The following is a 26,635-nucleotide window of genomic DNA, read 5'->3' as shown; positions in this document are numbered from 1 at the left end:
GCATTACCAGCTAATTCATCGGATACCCGAGCATTTAGGATGTCCCCTAGGGAACTATATTCCCTGTAACCACACAGATGGATACAAAGCTTCATTTCTCTCAGAGAATCTTCCTTCACTTTCAGTGTGCACCTACTGTCCACAGTGAAATATTCCATGTGTAGTAGAAGTTAATTTTTGATTTGGCCATCTTCCAGAGTCTCTCATGTTCCTCTCTGTCTCCTTAACAGCCACTATGGAAAACAGTATGGGGGATCCTCAAAAATTAAAAATAGAGCTACCATATAATACAGCAATTCCACTCCTAGGTATTTATCCAAAGAAAAAGAAAACACTAACTTGAAAAGCTATCTGCACCCCACGTTCACTGCAGCATTATGTACAACAGTCAAGACACGAAAACAACCTAAGTGTCCACTGACAGATGAATGGATAAAGAAGTTGTGGTACGTATATGTATGCAAAGGAATATTATTCAGCCATAAAAAAACAAACAAGGAAATCTTGCCATTTGAGACAACATGAATGGACCTCGAGGATACTATGTTTAATGAAATAAGTCAGACAGAGAAAGACAAATACTGTACGACCTCACTTATCTGTGGACTCTGACAACAAACCAAAACAAAAACACAGTTACCAAAAAATCCCAACCAAACGCATAGAAAAAGAGATCAGATTTGTGGTTACAGAGGCTGGGGGCAGGGATAGGGGGATTAGAGAAAGGTGGTTCAAATGTACAAACTTCCCGTTACAAGATAAAGAAGTATTAGGGATGTAATGTACAGCATGATGACTACTGTTAACACTGCTATTTGCCATATATGAAAGTTGCTAAGAGAGTGAATCCTGAAAGATCTCATCACAAGAAAAAACATTTTCTTGCTTTCTTTTTTTATTGTATTTATGTGAGATGATGGATGCTAACTAAACTTACTGCAGAACCATTTCACAATACATGTAAGTCAAACCATTATGCTGTAAACCTTACTTTTTTTTTTTTTTTTTTGTGGTATGCGGGCCTCTCACCGCTGTGGCCTCTTCCGTTGCGGAGCACAGGCTCCGGAGGCGCAGGTTCAGTGGCCACGGCTCACGGGCCTAGCCGCTCCGTGGCATGTTGGATCCTCCCGGACCGGGGCACGAACCCATGTCCCCTGCATCGGCAGGCGGACTCTCAACCACTGCGCCACCAGGGAAGCCCTTACATTTTTACAGTGATGTATGTCAACTGTATCTCAATAAAACCAGAAAATATTTTAACACCTTTATTGGAGTATAATTGCTTTACAATGGTGTGTTAGTTGCTGCTGTATAACAAAGTGAATCAGCTATATATATATATACATATATCCCTATATCTCCTCCCTCTTACGTCTCCCTCCCACCCTCCCTATCCTACCCCTTTAGGTGGACACAATGCACCGAGCTGATCTCCCTGTGCTATACGGCTGCTTCCTACTAGCTATTTATTTTCCATTTGGTAGTGTATGTATGTCCACGCCACTATCTCACATCGTCCCAGCTTACCCTTCGCCCTCTCTGTGTCCTCAAGTCCATTCTGTACGTCTGCATCTTTATTCCTGCCCTGCCCCTATGTTCTTTAGGACCATTTTTTTTTTTAGATTACATATATATATGTTAGCATACGGTATTTGTTTTTCTCTTTCTGACTTACTTCACTCTGTATGACAGACTCCAGGTCCATCCACCTCACTACAAATAACTCAATTTCATTTCATTTTATGGCTGAGTAATATTCCATTGTATATATGGGCCACATCTTCTTTATCCATTCATCTGCTAATGGACACTTAGGTTGCTTCCATATCCTGGCTATTGTAAATAGTGCCGCAATGAACATTGTGGTACATGACTCTTTTTGAATTATGGTTTTTGCAGGGTACATGCCAAGCAGTGGGACTGCTGGGTCATATGGTAGTGATATTTTGAGTTTTTTAAGGAACCTCGCATTCTGTTTGCTAGTATTTTGTTGAGTATTTTTACATCTATGTTCATCAGTGATACTGGCCTGTAGTTTTCTTTCTTTGTGACATCTTTTTCTGCTTTTGGTATCAGAGTGATGGTGTCTCGTAGAATGAGCTCAGGAGTGTTCCTCCCTCTGCATATTTTGCAAGAGTTTGAGAAAGATAGATGTTAGCTCTTCTCTAAATGTTTCATAGAATTCACCTGTGAAGACACCTGGTCCTGGGCTTTTGTTTCTTGGAAGATTTTTAATCACAGTTTCAATTTCAGTGCTTGTGACTGCTCTGTTTATATTTTCTATTTCTTCCTGGTTCAGTCTCAGAAGGTTGTGCTTTTCTAAGAATTTGTAGATTTCTTCCAGGTTGTCCATTTTATTGGCATAGAGTTGTTTGTAGTAATCTCTCATGATCCTTTGTATTTCTGCAGTGTCAGTTGTTACTTCTCCTTTTCATTTCTAATTCTATTGATTTGAGTCTTCTCCCTTTTTTTCTTGATGAGTCTGGCTAATGGTTTATCAATTTTGTTTATCTTCTCAAAGAACCAGCTTTTAGTTTTATTGATCTTTGCTATTGTTTCCTTCATTTCTGATCTGATCTTTATGATTTCTTTCCTTCTACTAATTTTGGGGTTTTCTTTTGTTTTTCTTTCTCTAATTGCTTTAGGTGTAAGGTTAGGTTGTTTATCTGAGATGTTTCTTATTTCTTGAGGTAGGACTGTATTGCTAAAAACTTCCCTCTTAGAACTGCTTTTGCTGCATCCCATAGGTTTTGGGTCATCATGTTTTCATTGTCATTTGTTTCTACTTATTTTTTGATTTCCTCTTTGATTTATTCAGTGACCTCTTGGTTATTTAGTAATGTATTGCTTAGCCTCCATGTGTTTGTATTTTTTACAGACTTTTTCCTGTAATTGATATCTAGTTTCATAGTGTTGTGGTCCAAAAAGATACTTGATATGATTTCAATCTTCTTAAATTTACCAAGGCTTGATCTGTGACCTAAGATATGATCTATCTTGGAGAATGTTCCATGAGCACCTGAGAAGAAAGTGTATTCTGTTGTTTTGGTATGGAATGTCCTATAAATATCAATTAAGTCCATCTTGTTTAATGTATCATTTAAAGCTTGTGTTTTCTTATTTATTTTCATTTTGGATGATCTGTCCATTGGTGAAAGTGGGGTGTTAAAATCCCCTACTATGATTGTGTTACTGTCAATTTCCCCTTCTATGGCTGTTAGCATTTGCCTTATGTATTGACGTGCTCCTATGTTGGGTGCATAAATATTTACAATTGTTATATCTTCTTCTTGGATTGATCCCTTGATCATTATATAGAGTCCTTCTTTGTCTCTTGTAATAGTCTTTATTTTAAAGTCTATTTTCTCTGATATGAGAATTGCTACTCCAGCTTTCTTTTGATTTCCATTTGCATGGAATATCTTTTTCCATCCCCTCACTTTCAGTCTCTATGTGTCCCTAGGTCTGAAATGGGTCTCTTGTAGACAGCATATATACAGGTCTTGTTTTTGTATCCATTCAGTGTATGTCTTTTGGTTGGAGCATTTAATCCATTTACATTTAAGGCAGTTATCGATATGTATATTCCTATTACCATTTTCTTAATTGTTTTGGGTTTGTTATTGTACGTCTTTTCCTTCTCTTGTGCTTCCTGCCTAGAGAAGTTCCTTTAGCATTTGTTGTAAAACTGGTTTGGTGGTACTGAATTCCCTTAGCTTTTGCTTGTCTGTAAAGGTTTTGATTTCTCCGTCGAATCTGAATGAGATCCTTGCTGGGTAGAGTAATCTTGGTTGCAGGTTTTTCCCTCTCATCACTTTAAATACGTCCTGCCACTCCTTTCTGGCTTGCAGAGTTTCTGCTGAAAGATCAGCTGTTAACCCTATGGAGATTCCCTCATACGTTATTTGCTGTTTTTCCCTTGCTGCTTTTAATATTCTTTCTTTGTATTTAATTTTTGATAGTTTGATTAATATGTGTCTTGGCATGATTCTCCTTAGATTTATCCTGTATGGGACTCTCTGTGCTTCCGGGAGTTGATTATTTCCTTTCCCATATTAGGGAAATTTTCAACTATAATCTCTGAAAATATTTTCTCAGTCCCTTTCTTTTTCTCTTCTTTTTCTGGGACCCCTATAATTCGAATGTTGGTGCGTTTAATGTTGTCCCAGAGGTCTCTGAGACTGTCCCCAATTCTTTTCATTCTTCTTTCTTTATTCTGCTCTGCGGTAGTTATTTCCACTATTTTATCTTCCAGGTCACTTATACGTTCTTCTGCCTCAGTTATTCTGCTCTTGATTCCTTCTAGACAAGTTTTAATTTCATTTATTGTGTTGTTCATCATTGTTTGTTTGCTCTTTAGTTCTTCTAGGTCCTTGTTAAACGTTTCTTGTATTTTCTCCATTCTATTTCCAAGATTTTGGATCATCTTTACTATCATAACTCTGAATTCTTTTTCAGGTAGACTGCCTATTTCCTCTTCATTTGTTTGGTCTGGTGGGTTTTTACCTTGCTCCTTCATCTGCTGTGTGTTTCTCTGTCTTCTCATTTTGCTTAACTTACTGTGTTTGGGGTCTCCTTTTCGCAGGCTGCAGCATCATAGTTTCCTTTGTTTTTGGTGTCTGCCCCCAGTGGCTATGGTTGGTTCAGTGGGTTGTGTAGGCTTCCTGGTGGAAAGAACTGGTGCCTGTGTTTTGGTGGATAAGGCTGGATCTTGTCTTTCTGGTGGGCAGGACCATGTCCGGTGGTGTGTTTTGGGGTTTCTGTGACCTTATTATTTTAGGAAGCCTCTCTGCTAATGGGTGGGGTTGTGTTCCTGTCTTGCTAGTTGTTTGGCTTAGGTTGTCCAGCACTGTAGCTTGCTGGTCATTGAGTGGAGCTGGGTTTTAGCGTTGAGATGGAGATCTCTGTGAGAGCTTTCACCATTTTATATTACGTGGGGCTGGAAAGTCTCTGGTGGACCAACGTCCTGAACTCGGCTCTCCCACCTCAGAGGCTCAGGCCTGACACTTGGACGGAATACCAAGACCTTGTCAGCCACACGGCTCAGAAGAAAAGGGAGGAAAATAAGAAAGAAAAAAAAATACAGTTATTAAAATAAAAAATTTAAAAATTATTAAATATTAAAAAGTAATTAAAAAAAGAAAGAAAGAAGAGAGCAACCAAACCAAAAAACAAATCCACCAATGAGAACAAGCGCTAAAAAGTATACTAAAAACAGACAGACAGAACCCTAGGACAAATAGTAAAAGCAAAGCTATACAGACAAAATCACACAAAGAAGCATATGCTTACACACTCACAGAAAGAGAAGGAAAACTATATACATATATATTTTTTAAAAAAGCAAAAGAGCAACCAAATCAATAAACAAATCTACTAATGATGATAAGCTCTAAATACTAAACTAAGATAAACAGAAAACCAAAAACAAATTAGATGCAGAAAGCAAACCCCAAATTGCTCTCAAAGTCCACCACCTCAATTTTGGGATGATTCATTTTCTGTTCAGGTATTCCAGAGATGCAGGGTACATCAAGTCGATTGTAGAGATTTAACCCGCTGCTCCTGAGAGAGATTTCCCTTTCTCTTCTTTGTTTGCACAGCTCCTGGGGTTCAGCTTTGGGTTTGGCCCCGCCTCTGCATGTAGGTCGCCTGAGGTCATCTATTCCCCACCCGGACAGAACAGGGTTAAAGTAGCAGCTGATTAGGGGGTTCTGGCTCACTCACACCAAGGGGAGGGAGGGGTACAGAATGCAGGGCAAGCCTGCGGCGGCAGAGGCCAAAGTGACATTGCAACAGCCTGAGGCACGCTGTGTGTTCTCCCCGGGAAGTTGTCCCTGGATCACGGGACCCTGGCAGTGGCAGGCTGCAAAGGCTCCCAGGAGGGGAGGTGTGGACAGTGACCTGTGCTTGCACACAGGCTTCTTGGTGGCTGCAGCAGTAGCCTTAGCGTCTCATGCCCGTCTCTGGTGTCTGCGCTGATAGCCACAGCTGGCACCCTTCTCTGGAGCTCGTTTAGGCAGTGCTGTGAATCCCCTCTCCTCGCGCACCCTGAAACAATGGTCTCTTGCCTCCTAGGCAGGTCCAGACTTTTTCCCAGACTCCCTCCCGGCTAGCTGTGGCGCACTGGCCCCCCCGCCCCGGGCTGTGTTGATGCCGCCAACCCCAGTCCTCTCCCTGGGATCCAACCTCCGAAGCCCGAGCCTCAGCTCCCAGCCCCCACCCGTCCTGGCGGGTGAGCAGACAAGCCTCTCGGGCCGGTGAGTGCTGGTCGGCACCAATCCTCTGTGCGGGAATCTCTCTGCTTTGCCCTCTGCACCCCTCTTGCTGTGTTCTCCTCCATGGCTCTGAAGCTTCCCTCCTGCCCACCCCGTCACAGCCAGTGAAGGGGCTTCCTAGTGTGTGGAAACCTTTCCTCCTTCACAGCTCCCTCCCAGAGGTGGAGGTCCTGTCCCTATTCTTTTGTCTCTGTTTTTTCTTTTTTCTTTTGCCCTACCCAAGTACGTGGGGAGTTTCTTGACTTTTGGGAAGTCTGAGGTCTTCTGCCAGAGTTCAGTAGGTGTTCTGCAGGAATTGTTCCTCACGTAGATGTATTTTTGATGTGTTTGTGGGGAGGACGGTGATCTCTATGTCTTACTCTTCCACCATCTTGAAGGTCCCTCCCTTCTCTTTAACTTTTAATCTGCTAGTGTTGGAGGGTCTCCTGCAAAGGCGGGGGATGGCTGTCCAGAAATTGTTTTTAACACATGAGCCCTTCAAATATTTTGTGAGGCTTTATTGCCCACCCCACCCCCTTCTGCCATATATCTTTTCCAGATTCGATAGCTCTTATGCATGTGCCAGCTCATCCTATGACACAGCACCTCTGTTTTAGCCACACACTCCACCTTGCCTATATCCCTTGTTGAACATGACACTGCAGCACAAAGCGCACCAGGGCAATCCCAACTTCTCCCTTATTTTAGAAACTATACTTCTGTTGATGTAGCCTACACACTCATGAATCCCTCTAGCAGCCTCATTCTGCATTTACTTCCCTATGCCTAAACTGCTACTAAACTCCAAATTCTATTTCTGTGTTTTTCCAACTAGAAATCAAACTCTGATGCAGAATATAATTTTTGTTGTTATTGTTATTACATTTTATCCTGTTAGATTCAATCCATCACTTTAACTTGTCAAGATCTTTCTGTGTCCTGATTCTGCCATCCACTATGTTTTCTATCCCACCTGTTGAATAGATTTCTGTCATTTGGAAACTAGATCTTTGTCATCTGAAAACTTAATAAGGTTGCCTAGTATGTCTTCATTCAAGACCTTGGTAAAACTGTGGAATAGATCAGGGCATGTCACCAAAACCCTATCTAGGTTGTCACTGACCCTTTAATTGGCCCCTCTAGTATTACTTTTTAACAAGTTTCAAATTGTACTTATCTGTCCATGACGATTTCACAAGGCACCTTGTTAATTGCAGAAATACCAAGTCTACAACATCTAAAAGTCTCAGAATCCTATCCTTAGGAAATGACTGTTCAAAACATAGCTGTCAGTATTCATCTTCTAAATGTTTATAAAGATGGATATTAACTAGACTTATTGTAGTGATTGTTTTGCAATACATACAAATATAGAATCATTATGTTGTACACTGAAACTAATATTATATGTTAATTATATCTCAATGAAAGTTGCTCTACTAATTCACTGTCAAGTGATAGATGGTATTTTTATTCAGTCCACTTTTTAAAAAATCAGAATACATGCAGAGAGTGTTTTCCTGGGTAAGGACATAAGCTTTACACCCACATCTTCTGTGAACTGGGAAATGACTGGGCAGCTTTGAGGGCTGATGGGACTGGCCAGCTAGACACCTATTTCCATGAAGCCTTTCCAGGAGCCTTATTAGAAGGTCAATGATGCGGTATAATAAGACTAATATCCTGCTCCAGAATTATGACCATAAGTCTTTGTGAAACTAAAGCCTTCCCTTGTTCAACCAAGTAGTATTCAAGATGGAAATGAAATATACCCCAAGGACAGAAAGAATCAAGATGCATTAATTTTGCTGTGGGTAATGGCTGGATAAGAGGAATAATTTTCTATTACAGCAACATATATGTTGCTTGAATTCCCTTTTAGTTCCGGAGTCCAAGGGGAGAAATCATAAACTTCAGGTAACCATGGGTTTGAGTCCTGGCTCTACTATTTAATAGCTATGCCATAGGATCTGTTTTCAGAGGACCAGCCCTAATCCCCAGTGAAAAAGACATTTTTGTAAATTCTTAGAATTTTTAAAAATAACATGCCCTTGAGTCTAGAATTGTCTACAAGTACCCAGGGCACCTACTCTAGTTCCTTTTGACCTCTTATCTTTTTATTCCATAGAGTTATTTGGGATTATAGAGTCAAAGTTAAATCTCTGGGTATTTCCTTGAGTTCTATCCCATTTTAGATTATTTTCTGAACTTTATGAATCTGTTTTCCCAAAGTCCTTGGCACATATATGACCATACCCAGCTTTTCCTTTGCTGCTAATCACTGCTTTTAAGTGTCCAAAGTAGTTTTCACTCACTGAAAGTGGCTCTTACAGCTCAAACCGGGATTCTTAGTTTTCTTGCTTTTGAGACCAGTGACCCTAAAGTGGTCAGTATGTGTAAGAGCTTTGGTTTGGGGATCTTGGAGAAACAGGAGCTTTCTGTGAAGAGATGGCAAGAAAAAAACAAAAGATAACAGAGAAATAATCAGCCTCCATGAAAAACCCCACCAAACAGGATTGTGCCCAATGGACTACACAGCTCTTTGTGAAAGAAAGTCCAACAAAGACTGTGAAAGCTCTAAATGGAAACACTCCGGAGTCCAAGTGATAAACAGCAGCACCGAGTGGGGGGAAGGATACTTCTTTCACTTAATTATGGTTCACTGATGCCCTCTGAGGGCTTGGGGTAGCCAAGGGAGGACATCTGTGCCTGGCAGACTTACCCCCTGGCAGAATTAGCCCTGCAGCTAAAAGGATCCTGAAGAAGCAGCAGGAGCAGGATATGAGCATGGGTTCATTGCTTTCCTGGGAAGTACTTATCTCTGTAATATACAGTGATACTCTGCCTCTTGTTCTAGCAGACTGGATTCTTTGAATTAGGGTTTAATCTCATCTTGGATTCCAATCATGGGTCCCTTTTTCTCACTTGGTAATGCCCATGAGGTCATATCTACCCTACTATTCTATAAAAACACTTTATGACCCATGTTCTAAGCACTGGAATGTAGACAACATACCAATGTCTTAAGCATTGTGTCCCATTGCTGTACCAATGTTTCATCTATGAAATAGTATGCACCTTCATCATTAGTCAAAATTATATTTTCTATAGTAATCATATGATGGGTGTTTCTACTTTTTTTTTGTAGTCAGTTTTAATTCTCTTTAAAAAGTCTAGCTAGTCATTGGGAAGACAATTTCTTTGTCCAAAATTTATGATATACATTTTTCCTCATTCCTAAGTCTTAAGTTATTGTCCCAAAATTTATACCTCATTCTTTGATACCATCTATAGAACTAGTTAATTATCTTTTATTTTGTCTTTTCTTATAAAATTCCAAACTTTAGTGGTATTAGGCAAACACTGACTGTATGTGGTGTCCATTATCACTCAGCTTCATGCTTACCCTTCTATATCCTTCTCTTTACCACAGTAGTGGGAAGACTGCAAAATGCATTTTGCAGAATTCCTCACGAGGTGGCATCCAATGGGATGCAGGATATGGAAGGCTGGGGGAAAGGAGAAGGAGAATGGTTTCTGCTTGCATCTGTAACAGTGGCGGCATCAGCAATAGTAGCAGCCAGGCAGTAACAGTGGTGATAGCAACAGTAATATTTAAAGTTTTGGAAAGAACACAGAAGCAAGAATAGCAGGTGTGTACCAGGTCCTGGGGTGCTACTCAGACAGCAGTGTCCCAAAAGAAGCAGCCTTGATGGCACAGTGTTCATGGACTCTGGGTGAAATCATTTTCGCTTTTGTCCCCCAGCTCTTGGTGTGGTAGTAGTTTAGTGCAATTGCCAATCTTTGGATAAGCTAACCTTTCTTGTTTTGCTCCTGTACAGCCCATTCCACAACTTTTATATTCCTTATGTTCAATTCCCTCTCTGTCAAACAGCTAGATCTGTTTCTATTTTCCTGACTGAGCAGGAAGTAATGCATGCTATTGTGAATCAGCATGTGTGTGTAACAATCAGCAGATGTGGTTTGCTCTAGAAGGCATTTCATCATATCCTGGAAAAACATTCAAGGGAGACTCAACTGACAATGCCAACTCTGCAGACAACTGTTCTTTATCTCACAGGAGAGAATCACCAACCTCTGAGATCCAGATCTGAGAGGTTTTGTGGTATTCACTGGCATTTACAGACACTTACTTGTGCCACTTTTATTCCCCAGAAGGTCTGCATTTAAATTATTGGAAAAAAATGCAAACTTTTTTGTGTGTTGAGTCCTTTCTTTTTTAAGCTATACAGTTCATTGCTTTTATCTCCCTATATTTTTCTTTCCTTAGTCTACTAAGAATTTTGAATTTGTGGTTTTCTTTTGGTATTTCTTCTCCATTTTCCCTAGGAACTCTTCATTTTTGCAGATAATGTAGCATTCAGAGAGAGGATTCTCAAGAAAGAAAGAAGTCTGTAATAATAACTCTAGCCCAGAGGAAGGGATAAGATTGCTCTCATGAGTCAGGTTAAAATGAGGCTTATGCTGATGACATCAGTGTGGTGAGCAAGAATCTTGTGCCATAAGTTCATTATCATGTGGCCTCTATTCAAGATCAAATATGGAGAATATCATACTCCTCCAAAAATTAAGAAAGGAACAATATCTTAATATATGGGACAACTCCATAGATTACCACAGTCAAATGTATGCCTGTACCTCTATATTTAGGAATTATTCCTTCATCATTCTGAGCAATGGGGATGGCGGTTACTGACTCCAAATCTGAGAAGAACACATGTAATGGCCTGTTGCCCTGATGGATTTCTTGACCTTTAATATTCATCCTCTCTGTCTCCATGCACTTTTCTCCCCCATGTCTGCATATAATGCAGATATGGTAGATTTAAAAGTTGACACTTGATTAGATACGAAGTTTGGAAGAAAAACGATTAAACTGTGCAGTTGCATGCTGTCCAGAAGCAGGGAAAGGCACGCAGCCAAACTTCCCCAGCTCTTTGCTTCATCACATGACATTGTTTGGATATCAGCTTATCAACAAACTGAATTTTACCACCACCACTGCATGAAGAAAGGGACCTTGCAAGAAAACTACATTGAATATGAATACCAGCTTTTAAAAAAGGGGAGATTACAATACAGGCTAAGTTTCTTTTAAGAAAATCTGTCTTCTTGCTTCAGGTATAAGTTTTTTTTGTAGATTTTTCCTCCCTGAATTCTGCAAGCATTTTAATCAAACTTTATCAAGTACAGACCACTTGAATAGGTAAGATGGATTTCCTCAGCAACAGTCCAAGAAAATCACACATGAATTGTTGCCCCAGGAAAGATCATTTCCTTATGCTATTTGAGGAGAGAAGAAATCTTCCCAGCTTTGAAGAATATTTATGTTCTGCTCTACAGATCTGGAAAATGGTAAGAGGGATACTGAGATGATTTGATTACAGGATAGAGTGTAGGCTTCTATCATTGACAATATTAAAAGAGTATATCTTGGTTGGTATGGTTTCTGGAGTGCACGTTGAAGGAAAGCAGTATTTATAGTTTAATTTATAAGTTTATATCGTGGAAACAAGACACACAAAGATGTTGACTGTTGTTTTCCTAATAAATTTCTCTTCTGGAAGATCTGAGCAATTAGCTCTGTGAACTCAGAACCAGAGTTTTCTCATGCATTAAAATCCTTCTTAAGTGCATTCAATAGGGTAGCGGAGAGAAGAGGAACTGGCCTAATGAGAGCATTCTGTATTCAAATCTCAGTTAATAATATTATATAGAGAATGGATAAACAACAAGGTCCTACTGTATAGCACAGGGAACTATATTTAATACCTTGGGATAAACCATAATGGAAAAGAATAGGAAAAAGAATGTATATATGTGTATAACTGAATCACTTTGCTGCACTGCAAAAATTAACAGAACACTGTAAATCAACTATACTTCAATAAAATAAATTTTTAAAAACCTCTCAGGTAATCAACCCGATGAAGTAGGCGTTGTTGACAAGGGCAAAGGAGTGAGCAGAGAAAATGTTAGGGGTTTCCACTCTGCCTTAGCAACCCTATTCCAATATGTCCATTCTTCCTTGATTGTTAATTTTTTAATTATGCTCTACACCTTAGATTCTAAACTCTAAATTACATGGAAAGGAAACAAGACTTACTCATAGCAGATGTGGCTCCTTCATTCTGTATCTTTGTCAGGTTAGAAGCATGGCTAGATTTAATAGCTTCTTTTATAGTACAAGGCTCGAAAATTGCAAATCTGAATGTGCAAGAAATGGAGAGTCATGTAAAGATATACTATACTATCAAGATAAATCATATTTTCAAAGGATATTTAATGTTCTGGGAAGGTGCGTAACACATAGAGAATGATCTCCCTGTTCTAAAATCACAATGTACACGGGGAAAAATTATAAAATAGAATCAATCAAATGCCAACAATAGCTATGCACTGTTAAATTATGGATGATCTTATTTCCTCTTCAATTTTTAAATTTTTCCAAATTTTCAAAAATGACATATATTACTTTTAGAATCGGATGAAGCAATTATTCTTTAAAATTATCAAGAAATAACTGTTATGATCTGGTGTGGTTCTACAACCCACCTGTTCCAAAGGCAGAGTGAAGCAGAAAGACAAAGGGCTCTGAATTATTCCTTTGATAAGTAAAGGGTGAGAAATGGGAAAAGTGGAGAACTAAGAAGTCTGGTGAGGTCTAATTCCATGCAAACATTTGAGAAAATGTCTTATCCCTTGAAATAAATAATATTTATCCATTTGTTTATTTATTTACTTATTTGCCTGCTTATTTACTTAGGTACATCCCCAAAATTGGTTGAACAAAATGAAATTTTATGTTATGCTTTGTTGTTCCTTGGAGGTACAGGATGAAGATGGGAGGAAAACAGAAAAGACAACAAATCTATGGAATGTTCCACAGATTCCTTGCATTCGAGTCCCTCACTCTGTCTCTGATATTTCACTGTTGAAGGTACAAGCATATTATTCACAGATGGAGGGACCTTCTCTGTCTCTTCTTCAAGGGCTGAGGACTTCTTGGCTCTCTGTTTATCCCACATTAGGGAAAACATTGGGCCCAAAAGAGGCCCTCGGTGCATGTCGACCATGTGTGTGAGAGAATGAATGAGCGCTTGGATGATCTAATTCTGCACCTATCCCACTTCAGGAGCTCTTCCTTCTCCTCAAGGAAGGCTAAGCAACAGAGTAAGAATATTAAAAATGTTATGTGTTACTACTCATTTAGGAAGTTGAGTTCTGCTAAAGAAGAGAACTAGGCATTTTTTTTCCCTTGTAAAAAAGAAACCATAAATTTTAAAGCTTTATTTTATATAATGGAAACTCCCATTGCACTTTGGAGCTTTGCCCTTGAAATGGCTTGCAATTTTCCTGTTATATTGTTCTCAATTATTTGAAAAGTCTTACTTAGGGATCTATTCTCTTCTTCAAATATATTATCTTTTAAAACATCTAATTCAGAAACTGTAAAGCTGAAATGATGTCTCAAAGTGTGAAGTACTTGGCTCAGCTACTTTCCCTCTGAACATATTTTTAATATCAAGTTTAAGGTGTCTAGACGCCAAAAAAATCTGACTCACAGATGTCAACTTCACACAAAATTTCTAGCAGATAAAATTCACTTAGCTTATATATATTTATCTTCAGTTTAGTTTGTATTACATGGTTATCAACTAGTTTTGAAATTCTGTCATTGTTTTGAATTTTTTAGCCTAAGGGGAACTTATTTTATCTTGATTTTTCTAAAATGTTGATGCCACTATCTCTGTTTCCCCATCTCAATATAGTGAGCACTTATGGTATATCGGGTATATAAAAGTAATTGTAGTCCAGCCCTTCTTGTTCCTCCCTAGCACTAGATGGTAGCTTCCTAAATGGTCTCCCTACCAGTGGTTTGTCTTCCCTTGAGGCCATTGTCCACAGCAGGGCCAGAGCAATCTTTGTAAAATGCAGATATGGTCAGCTTAAAGAATGGCATTTGTATATATGTCCATGCCACTCTCTCACTTTGTCACAGCTTACCCTTCCCCCTCCCCATATCCTCAAGTCCATTCTCTAGTAGGTCTGTGTCTTTATTCCTGTCTTACCCCTAGGTTCTTCATGACTTTTTTTTTTCTTAGATTCCATATATATGTGTTAGCATACGGTATTTGTCTTTCTCTTTCTGACTTACTTCACTCTGTATGACAGACTCTAGGTCCATCCACTACCAAACGTAAAATAGATAGCTAGTGGGAAGCAGCCGCACAGCACAGGGAGATCAGCTCGGTGCTTTGTGACCACCTAGAGGGGTGGGATAGGGAGGGTGGGAGGGAGGGAGACACAAGAGGGAAGAGATATGGGAACATATGTATAGGTATAACTGATTCACTTTGTTATAAAGTAGAAACTAACACACCATTGTAAAGCAATTATACTCCAATTAAAAAAAAAAAAAGAATGGCATTTGGGGCTAAGTAATTCTGGGTTGCAGGGGACTGGGAGGCTGTCTCATGCTCCGTAGTCTATTCAGCAGCCTCCCTGGCCCCTCCCCAACTGAATGCCAGTGGCATCCATCCTCCCTCCCACCATTTGTGACAACCAAAAATTTCTCCAGACATTGCCAAACATCCTTTCAGGGTCAAAATCACTCGTGTTGATAACCACTGCTTTAAATAAGGACCAATGTTCCTCATATAAAAGGTAATCTTTAAACCCTTAGTATAGCAGAAAAGGCTTCCATGATCTTCCCCTGCCTTACTTACTCTAGAGGCTTTTCCAGCTCAGACTTTATATGATGATTAAAGTAAAAAAATGCCGAAAGTCTAGTTCCCAATATATTCAGATATTTTGTGTCCCATAAGAAAATCTGTACCACTTTCTCCCTCTAATCAGCATTTCTTTTCCTTCTGGTCCAGTGGTTCCCAAATTTTACTGTGCGTGTATCAAAAGCACCTGGAGGGCACCAGAGGGCTGGGCCTCATCCCCAAGAGTTTCTGATTCTGTAGGTCTGGGGTGAGACCTGAGAATCTGCATTTCTAACAGATTCCTAGGTGATGCTGATGCCCTTTGAGAACCAGTATTCGAGTCCCTTTAGGGAATCCCTCCTCACCTGGAAGACTCAGATGTGTTGGTCATCTCTTTCAGGAAGCTTCCTTGACTGCTAACACAGAGCTTGTTTTCCTTCTGTTTTCATAGCACCTTTTCACTAATGACCTTGCACCCTTATCACATTACCCATCTACTTATCTACCTAGCTCTCTCCCCCACCACTGCTCACTGAGAACTCTCAGTGCAAAGTTCCCTTTTACCCTCCAGAGCCTGGCACACTTCAGGCCCTGTATATATTCTCATAGCCTACCTTCCTCAACAAGGATTATAATAGATCAGTACAGTTATCAGATATTGAAAATCCTTGGATCTCCCTCAGCCCAATACTTTGACTTACTTACCTAGAATCTTTTTTTAATTCATTTTCACCACTACACATGTCAGTGGAAGACTGTTTAAGTAAACTAAGGGAGGTGAGAGAGACAGAGAGAGAGAAGCATCTTATTTCTGTGGAAGTCAGCTTTGAATCCATCACACTCTAATCCTATCGAATTCCACCGACTCATCAAAATCACCTGCTCTGCTCTGACAGGACCTAACCCAAGGGCAGCAGCGCTACTTTTACAGCATCATGAGGATTTACGAAGCCAGGGCCCAGTGGGTGGCCCTGCAGACCTGCTATGTTCATGGGCTTCAGCAACAGCAGCTGCTTGGTGAGTTTAACTACCTGACCTGAACCAGGCATCTAAGGAAGGGACTTGTATGTTGCAGCTGGAAGTCAAGTTTCCAGATAAATAATTCAAGTAGAATGGCCTCTGTCAGCCTGATATTTTATCAGCATGGTTGGCAAGTCAATTTAAAAATGATTATCTCTGACAGTAAAAAGCAAGGTTTTATGGGGAAATTAAGAGGACTTAAAGAAATTGGAGTATGGTTTGTTATAAAATGTCAACAACTCTCTGAGATTTGCAAGAACTTGATCTAGTAGAACTGGCAATGGGCTTAGGCAGATGGTCCAGGCTCAAACCACAGCTCAGCCCATTGCTGGTTGTGCAGATTCAAAGGCTTGCTTGACTCACAGCAATAATATTTATATTTATTGAGTATTTACCATGTTTCCAACATTGTGCTATGAGCTCTAAATAGAATATTTCATTTTCTCCTCCACTTTACTGTTGTGGGAAACTGCAGCTCAGACAGGTTATGTAACTTGAGGAAGATCATACAGATAGTAAATGTCAGTTAGGACCATCACCCCCAAAGACCATGCACCTTCACCCCATTCCCTGCCATCTCTCTTCTTCCACCAACCTCATGGGATTTTATGAACCACAAATGAAAGAATGGTTGTGAAAAACTTTCACAGACCATAAGCAACAACCTACAGAAAGGTGTAGTTATTATTAAATCTCTTTTCTTCCAGGAGATGTGTTCAGTCTCCGGTTCCCCCTTATTACACTCTTCTAACTCCAACAGGTCCTTTCTTCTGTAAACACACACTTGGCATTAGCACATCTACCTTATTAGTATTGTTGCTGTATTTGCACAAAAGGAAAACATGGTTTTTGCAAACGATTTAATATCAAGAACAATAACAACAATAGCTACCTTTTATTAGGGCTTCCTACGTGCCAGGAATACCTCAAAGTTCTCTACATGTATTGTCTTATTTAAAACTCAAATACCTCTACATGGTGCCTTTATAACCCACATTTTACAGAAATGGAGATTGAGACATAAGTAAGTTAAATAACTTGACCAGGGTCATGCAACTAGTAAATGGCAGAGCCAGGGTTTAGCCTGGTCCCCATGCTTGTCCTGAAGGGTTACAGAGGCACCATCTGCTAGCTTTGTTTGTAGAGTAAAATTGCATAGAGGCCAATGAAACCAGAAACAGAGATATGCAACATTTAGAGCACGTAAAACCCACCTGTCTATGTTATTAAAATAAAGACTTCCAGGCCTCACTCTCTGTTTCTGACTCAGAAGTTCTTTGGAACAGAGTCAGAAATCTGCATTTTTAAAAAGCATTATTAATGTGGCCTCAGCCAAATGATTCTGTAGTGCGTGGTCTGCAGACTACACTTTAAAAACAGAGAGAGACTGAATATATCTGTTTCTATTTGAAGAAAGTTTTGATATTGAAGATAAGCAATTCATGTGAAGATTCCACATGGCTCAAGTCTCTCTCCAAATAATCTGTTGTGTTAATCAATGACTATTTATTAACTTATTAAATGAGAAATGCAGTAGAAGAAAAATATACTTCATATCCTGAAAAAGTATACAATCTGAGTGTGCTGAACATAATTGTTTCTACCCTACAAAGTAGAAGGAATTTGGGGCAGATGTGGATATTTGCAGAATTGTTTGTTTTGTAAAACTGTTGACTTTGAGGTTTATCTCATTTCTTCCCTCCAGGCTATATTACTCAACAGGAGGCCTTGCCTTGTGCTGCCTTACTTAGAGATTCAACCAAAAGAGCCTCAGCCAAGGCAGGTTGTCATAGAACCATCTCCCAGAGAGCCTCAGTCAGGACAAGAACACGGCCCTCAGCACTACCTGTGTTTCTGGTTCCACTCAGGGCCCAAAGCACAGGGCTCTGATCCCTCAGGACCAAGGCTTTGCACAAGCTCTGAACAGGTGGTTCACCCATATACCCCTGGCATCTAGTGAGTATTTAGTGCATATTTGTTGAATAGGAATGAATAAAAGAATAACATCTAATACAAACACCATACCTAGAAATAATCTCTCCAATTCACATACATTTTACTAGCAAGAACAAGTTCAGTGGCTTAAGAGCAATGGGAGCTAAGAGTCAGCAAGCCTCTCATTCTATATATAATCTGTAGAGTAAAATGACTTTTGAAGCTTTCAAAGTAAAAGCTTCCTTTGAATTAGAACATCCCAGAGAAATCCCAAGAACAGTGGAAGGGGACAAGTGACCAGAGGATTCAGGTCCTCTGTCACTGGGTGAACATATTTTGCAAGCCCCCTACTGTGCATATTGAAAATACACAAACCAACACAGACGGGACACTGGGCACACAGGGCTTCTGGACCATAACATCTCAGCAGCTACTGGACTGTACCTTTCCATGGCCTCCTTGCTCTCAACTTCCCCATCAAACAACAGCATTAAACTTGGCCCCAAATCTTCTGGTTCTTGCCTAACTCAGTCACTTTGTGTCCTCTTCAAACTTGGACTTACCAACCTGCTACAGCTGGGTTCATTCTACACAGCTGTAATTGACCTTGACACGGGTAAGAGGATTCATGCACACATCTTCCCCCTGGCAGGTGAAGATACATTCTCAGCAGAAGAAGAAATAGCCCCAAAGAATGGATCTCAAGTCCAACCTTTCTATGGCCTTAATGGTTTTAAGACTACACAAAAATGCAGAAAATGAGATTAATAGTGAGTCAGATCATCATACAAATTACGTTAGTTACATTTAATAGTTACATCACTAGTGATTTTTTTGTGTTAAAAATAAGTCACCAGAGCTCACAGAAAGTCAAAATTTAAAAATACCTTTATCTAATTTCTAAATGTTAACCTCTTCTCTCATTCAAATCATACAATGACTTTGTCAACACTTTAAAAAGGAGTTGGTTGAGATGGAGTATTAACTTGCTTGACAAGGAATATGCTAACACTGATCTGAAAGGAAGATGCTGCAATATTACGAGAAGAAAAAAAACCTCATTGATGATTATTATCATCTTCTCTCTGCAACTATTAACATAGAAGATGTAAAAGTTCTTATGAGATTCTGAAAACTCCCAGTACTGGCTGTGATATCTGATCTACTTTTCTTTGGGAGGGACAAGGGTGCATGGTTGGCAGGAAGACTTGGGTAAGCCAATGCTGATGTTGCTGGGTTCATTCACTTAATCATAAAGAAGCTTCTTGACCTCTGTAAATCCAGGCCCCAATTCATGTGCTCTAAGCAGCCCTATGGTTCTAAGTTAAGAATGGTTAGGTAGGCTTAAAAGAAGAAAAAAATCAAATGAAACTAGGGTGGGCGATAGCATAGCCCTCTTAAGGCACAGAGGTTTGTGGTCGACCTAACTTGGCCTGTATTAACCTTCCCATTGTTTCCAATGGAGCTTTTATCCTTTTGAACTTCTTGCATCGCTTTTATGTTAGACCTTTTTCTTGATGGGCACAGATATTTGCTGTGTAAACCTTAGCTACTGATGCAGAATATCAAGGAGGCCACTTATAATTCTGAGCTGCATCCCTACATCAAAAATTTCAGAAGTACCTTGTTTCCAATAGAGGATTTTGAAAGCTAACTGTCAGGTGAATGTTACAAGGCACAAAAGAACAAATAAATCTAAGTTGGTTCAGAAGGTCCCACTTGTTGGATCTCCCTTCTGAGAAGATAATGTCCTACCTTTTGAGCCCCACACCCAAAGCTTATGAGGAATATGGTTGGTTGTGGTGCTGGAAGAAAGGTGCTCACCTGGGAGGATGCTAAGAAAGATGATCAAAGGGAAACAAAGGACAAACTGTAACTCTTAGGAAACTCTACTACTTTGACCTGTTGGAGACTCTACTGCTTGCCTTCACAATGTCAGTGGACATTAGTATTTAAAGTCCTTGAGATCACTATTTTCAGTGTAATTACTAGTACCTAGAACAGCACCTGGTCTGTGGTAGGTAATCAATAATACTTGTTGAATAATTATAAAATGTTGAAAGATTTTGCAAATCAGACTGGCCTGTGAATTTGTGCTATTATTCTAGGGTCCCAAGCTGCCACAACTACTAGTGAGGAGTACAAGCAGTTTATTAAGTGCACAGGAGCAGCTCATCCAGGTGCCAGCAATAGGGGTGAATTGTCTTGAAAGGATTTTAAAACAATAATAAAGCTCATTAAAAATTGGTCTGCTTTCTATTATCACCACAAGCCAGCAATTCTAAACAATATGAGTGATGAAATATTCCTCTACCAAAAATCTTTTGTTGGCCTAGGGTCTAAATAATTGCTGAAGTTACCGTTGAATTTTAATAATATATATGTAAGCTTCAAAGTAACACATTCTTATTGCTTTTCCTTCAATAATCATTTTATTCTGCATGGAAAGTAATTCAGAGAACTTCAAAACCATATCAGCTCACATATCTCCAACCACTGTGGTACTACGTATTCTTGAATGAACAATGATTACACCATCACCGTAAAGACAAGAAAAAGAACTTGAATTACTTCATTCTTTACTCTGTGTGGCCACTTAGCATTTTTCTTCTTTTAAACAATTTTATTGAGGAACAAATTATATGCAGTAAATGCAGTCAATTAAAGTTCAGTGAGTCTTGACAAATGCATACAGTCATGAAACCACCACCACAATCATGATATAGTACATTTCCATTACCCTAAAAGTTTCCTTGTGTCCTTTTGTAGACAGTCTCCTCCCTCAAACTCTGGCCCATGGTAATCACTGATCTGCTTTCTATCACTGTAGTTGCCTTTTCTAGAATTTTCATAATTGGAATCAGAGTAGACAGTCTTTTGTATACAACTTCTCTCACTTAGCATTATGCTCTTGAGGTTCATTGTGTTGCATATGTAGCATTCCGTTGTATAGACACATCACACTTTGCTTATCCATTCACTAGTTTATGAACATTTGGATTGTTTCTAGCTTTGGACTATTACAAATAAAGCTGCTATAAACAGTTTAATGTAAGCTTTTATGTGAACATAAGTTTTTATTTCTCTTGAGTAGATACTTAAAAAATATGATTTCTGGGTCTTATGGTAGATTTAGGTTTCACTCTATAAGATGGTGCCATGGTGTTTTCCAAAGTGGTGGCACAATTTTGCATTCCCACTAGCAACGTATGAGTTCTAATTGCTCTATACCCTTGCAATGTCAGACATTTTAATTTTTGTATTTTAGTGACTGTAGCTGCTGGGCAGAAGAGAACTTGGATAAGTGGGACATAACATCACTATCAGTTATAGTCACAATCTTACTGGGAATCATGGCAAATTTCAGGGAAAGAAGTCATGATAGACATGAGGGTGGTGATGGCAATAATCATGAAGATTTAATAGCAGAAATTTCAAAGTTTAAGAATCAATCTCTCAGGCTTCCCTAGTGGCGCAGTGGTTGAGAGTCCACCTGCCGATGCAGGGGACACAGGTTCGTGCCCCAGTCTGGGAAGATGCCACATGTGGAGCGGCTAGGCCCATGAGCCATGGCCGCTGAGCCTGCACGTCTGGAGCCTGTGCTCCACAACGGGAGAGGCCACAACAGTGAGAGGCCCACGTACCGCGCAAAAAAAAAAAAAAAAAAAAAAGAATCAATCTCTCCAGCTTATTTTAAGGGAGGAAGGGTTTGGAGGAGATGAGGAAGAAGAAAAAGAAGCAACCCCTGCAGAAAGGACCACCCCCGGTCAAAACCATGATATGGTTCAGTGTGTCCTTAGTACCTTTTCATTTTCCTTGTTTGCACTGTTCTTCAGGTTCAGCAACCAGCACCCCACCCCCACCACCAAAATCTTTAAGCACTGTATTAGTTACCTATTCCTGCAGAAAACATTACTCCAAAACTTAGTGAATTAAAACAATAATATTTACTATCTCACAGTTTCTGTAGTCAGGAATCTGGGAATGGCTTAGCTGGGGCTTCTGACTCAGGGTCTCTAATAGATTGCAATCAAGGTGTCAGTTGAGGCTCTGGTTTCATCTGAAGGTTCAACCAGGGAAGGATCTACTTCCAAGCTCACGCTTGTGTGTGTTGGCAGAACTTAAGTTTCTTGGGTGCTGTTGGACTCAGTGCTTCAATTACTTACTGGGGGTTGTCTGGAGGCCACCCTCAGTTTCCTGCCATAAAGGTCCCTCAATAGGGTAGAAATATCAATACATCTCAATAAGTCACAAACAGCAACTTGTTCCATCTGAGTTAAAAAACAAAAGAGAGCAAGAGTGAGTGGTGTGTAGGGTGGAAGTCACAGTCATCTATAACCTGATCTTGGAAGTGCCATGCCAACACCTTTGCTATGTTCTACTACTTAGAAACAGGTCACTAGGTCCAGCCCACACACAAGGATAGGGGATTACACAATGGCAGGCATACTACAATTGGGGTGGGGGGGGAATCACTGGGAACCATTTAAGAAGCTATACACCAAAGCAAAGACTAGGGTAAGTTGAGTGAGGTGCCTGGGGTGCAAAACTGAAAGAAACACTTGTTCTTGCATGATCCTGAGTGTGAATCCCATGTAGTCCCTACCTAGACACCTCATTGCTGTACTTTAGTCTTGGCTCTGCTGTCTGCCACACGCATCCAATACCTTTATGTTGACTTCTGAACACCCAGTCAGGGCTCCTTGCCTAGACATCTTGTCTGAGCCTATCTTCTCAGACAACTGTCCTGTGCTGTAGAAAATCCTTAGCCTCCTGTATGCTACCCACAAGCATGTAGACTCCAGACTAGTCAGAACCAGAAGATTGATGATGCTGACTCCCAGTTACCGTATCACCAACCAACCAGAAGAATGTCTACCCCACAACCCCCCTCCCTCACCCTGTCTTTCCCTGAAAGCCATCAGGGAGTTCAGGTCTTCTGAGCACTCCTTGCTTGGCACCCTGCAATAAATGCTGCACTTTCCATCACCACAACCCGGTGGCAGTAGATGGACTTTAGTGCACATGGGTGAGTGGACCTAAGTTTGGTTTGGTAACAAAACTTGGCTGTTTTGTGTCCAAATCCTCCAACATGCTGTTGAGGAAAAAATAATTTCAGATAAGCCTAAGAGATTTAATAATTAATATGTAATTCAGATATAATCTATACATTTGGAGCAGTATTAATCAAAATACAATCCATGTACCAGACTCACTGAGGATGCTTAAGGAAAATGCAAATTCTTGGGTCCCATCCTAGACCCAGTGAATCAGAATCTGAACAATAGCATCCCAGGTGATATTTATAATTACTAAAGTGTAATAACCCTTTGCACTTATGGAGTGACCTCAGTAGACATAATGCTTTAACCTTAATAAACCGAATTTTTGTTTGGCAAATTCAGTAAAAATTTAGGGGCAAGACTCCATGATGAGAGAGATTTTTGGAGTTAGGGAAGTATTCCCTTAGTAACCTTTAGTAACTCATGTAAATAAACTGCTTATTATTTTTACTCAAAGCTAGGTCAAACCAACGGTATAACAGTACTTGAATCAACAAAAATGATTTAGTTTTCCTATACTTGGTATTACTATATATGCCTTACAATTCCACCAAAATGAATCCTGACTTGATTTTCTCTCCCATTTCCTATTTTGTGACGAAGGCTATAGGAACCTGTCTGAGAGTTTTTGCACCTTCTCAATTAAAATGAGTTGTTAATTGCATCAGTGCTTGTAGAAGAAACCATTATATCAGCATTCAGACCCTTACAGTCCATTGTCTGAAATGTAATCAATCCCTATGTTAGAAATCAATCCCTTGTCTGCCTCCAGAGAATTGTCCTTCATTTTTCTCCATATTAGGGCTTTCATACTGTGCCAGTTACACAATGGATTCCATCAGGTCAGAAGGAGAGGAAATCCCTGTTGCTTTGAAAATCAAAGCTTAGGTGCAGTGTCAGAGGCAATTACCCAACTGTAACCAAGCCAAACAATGAGATGCTACATGGTATGAATTCCCAAGCACCCCTCTGGCTCATGGAACAGCACAGACCTGAGGGGAAATGAGGACCTGTTTATAAACAGAAGATTCTAGAGAAAGAAATTTCCTACTTAAAAAAAAACCTAATGACTCCAGAAGAATGATCAAAATGACTTGATAAGGTATCATAGAAAGTCAGTGATGTTTCAGAAGCCCAGCTCTGTATAAGGAAAAATATCACACCATTGTAAAGATATTCCTTATTTAAACTCAATAAGCTATTACAGTATGTGTTGCATTGTGTATTTATGTAAATAAGGAAAGATCAGAGGGTAAAGTCCCATAAGTCAGGGGGTCTGTTTGAAGCACATCTAAGATTGGGTTAGGGGGAGGTAGGGAGGAGGGGGAGGCTGCTGATGGGCCAGATTGTGTGTAAAAGTCAGGGACTAGATGTAAAATGTGGCTCCATTTCCTAACTGAAGGGTGTGAGAGCTGAAAAAGCTGAGAAGTGTATGATCTATGTAAGTGAAATGACATTTCATTTTGGGAGAGAAAGTCAGGTGTTAATGTTCAAGCTCTCAGGCACTTTTCCAAAAGAAGGAGAGGGTATTTTCATTCAGCTCCCAGTTCCAATGTGTGGGATTTTCCCCCAAACCAAGCAATTCTCAGACACCAGCTGGAATTTGTCCCACAAATTCAACTCAATTCTGACACTATCTATCTGGAGTTATCATCAGATTCCACAGGTAGAGGACTCAGTCCTACAAGACTGTCCCCACTTCAGATGCCAATCCCAAGGCATCCAGATTGTTACTTTTTTTTTTTTTTTTTGCGTTACGCAGGCCACTCACTGTTGTGGCCTCTCCCGTTGCGGAGCACAGGCTCGGGATGTGCAGGCTCAGCGGCCATGACTCACAGGCCCAGCCGCTCCGTGGGATGTGGGATCTTCCCAGACCGGGGCACAAACCCGTGTCCCCTGCATCGGCAGGCGGACTCTCAACCACTGCGCCACCAGGGAAGCCCTGTTACCTGCCCTTTTGACTGACTGGTTATAAATCAGAGGTTCCCATGAACCCCTCCCTAGGTTCAATTAATTTGCTACAGCAGCTCATAGAACTCAGGAAAATATTTACTTACTAGATCACTGGTTTATTTTAAAAGGATATAATCCAGGAACAGCCAGATGGAAGAGATGCATAGAGCCAGGTATACAGGAAGGGGCTCAGAGCTCCCATGTCCTCTCCAGGTACTTCTGTCCCTGCATCTCCACATGTTCACCAACGTGGAAGCTCTCTGAACCCTGTCCTTTGGGGTTTTTATAGAGGTTTCATTAAGTAGGCATGATTGATTAAATCATTGGCCATTGGTGATTGAACTCAATCCCCAGCCACTGTCTCCCTTCCTGGAGGACGGGCAGGTGGAATTGAAAGCTCCAACCCTCTAATCACAAGATTGACTCCAAAGCCTCCTTGGGTACTTTCCAAAAATCACCTCATTAACATAACCAAAGATATCTTTATTGCTCTCACCCCAGGAAATTCCAAGGGCTTTAGGAGCTCTGTGCCAGAAACAGGATGAAGACCAAATGTACATTTCTTATTATAAATCACAATATCACAGGCATACACAAAAAGAGAAAGTCATTTTAGAATTGACCATAATTCTTAAGATAACCTACATAACTAGAACAAGTAAAGATTTTTTTAAAAAAAACTTTACATATTATTTCAAAATTATAATTTTATGATTAATATCTCATGGTGAGATGGGCTATATTAGGCAGTTCTTATGCTATTTAGTCATTTATATGTTGACATATTTGCAGTACCTGAGAGCTAGTGGGAATAGTATTTATTAATGATTATGTTTACCAGCAATTAATGATTATGTTTACAAGCAGAACGCTCTGGCTGAAGTGCAGAGCATATATAAACACAAGTAGTGGGAAATAAGTCTAGGAAGAAATTATAGCCCAGTTGTAGATAAATTTTAATAAACTTTAATTAGCATACAACAGGGAATCACTGGAGTTGTTTTTAGTAGGAGCTTGGCCTGAGTACATGTTAGGAGGACTGATTTCCAATACTGAGCAGGTTGGATCAGAGAAGAAGAGGAAGGAATCAGAGAAACAATTCAGGAATCTGTCCCAATATTCCAGGAGCAGAAATGAGGAGGACTAAACTAAGGAGTGAAATACAGGGAACAAAAGCAAAAGATGTGGTGACTGAAGAATCAATGACTTGGTCTGGCGTAACAGAAGAGAATGAGGGCATCACAGGGGAAACCCAAATTTCTTCTGAGGGCAAATGGCCCTCAGAAGAAGAGCTGATTTGAGGGACAGTGAAATATTGTCTGGCTTTGGGCAAGTTGAGTTTGAGGTCTCTGCATTTCAAGGGCATTGCCATGGAGTGAGAAGTCAATCCTGGGGGCGGAGAAGAGGTGAAAACAGGGGAGATGCCCAGGGATGGAGGGCAGATGTGCAAGAACAGAGCCAGGGACAGACCCTGGCAATGGAGCAGGAGTGTGCAGTGTGTTACCCTAGAGGACAAAAGCATGCTTGAAAGGGATCCTTCAGAAAGTAGCCAAGAGAAGAGGGAAACAGGAAAAAGAAGAGCTAATGCCTGCATGAGGAAGATAAAGATTGAGATATGACCATTGGGGTGTCCACTTAAGAGCCTGCTGGTGACCTTAGCAAGGCAGTGTCATTC

The 26,635-nt window shown here is 40.1% G+C and overlaps 2 protein-coding genes across 2 annotated transcripts in view; one reads left to right on the top strand and one right to left on the bottom strand.

The window, feature by feature from the left end:
- The window catches only part of LOC308605028 (uncharacterized protein), a gene marked incomplete at its 5' end in the record, with an annotated part of 108,690 nt that overhangs the window by 1,860 nt on the left and 80,195 nt on the right, over positions 1-26,635 (bottom strand). The window lies entirely within an intron of this gene.
- On the top strand, positions 13,115-17,899 carry FAM216B (family with sequence similarity 216 member B; the record flags this gene model as incomplete). The annotated part of the gene is given in 4 exon segments (XM_081214874.1): positions 13,115-13,145; positions 13,148-13,218; positions 15,886-16,006; positions 17,715-17,899. Coding segments are annotated over 4 exon segments (408 nt in total).

The sequence above is a fragment of the Mesoplodon bidens genome (genome assembly GCF_964165515.1).
Source record: "Mesoplodon bidens genome assembly, chromosome: 17".
Classification (NCBI taxonomy): domain Eukaryota; kingdom Metazoa; phylum Chordata; class Mammalia; order Artiodactyla; family Ziphiidae; genus Mesoplodon; species Mesoplodon bidens.
This window is presented reverse-complemented; position numbering and strand designations above follow the sequence as displayed.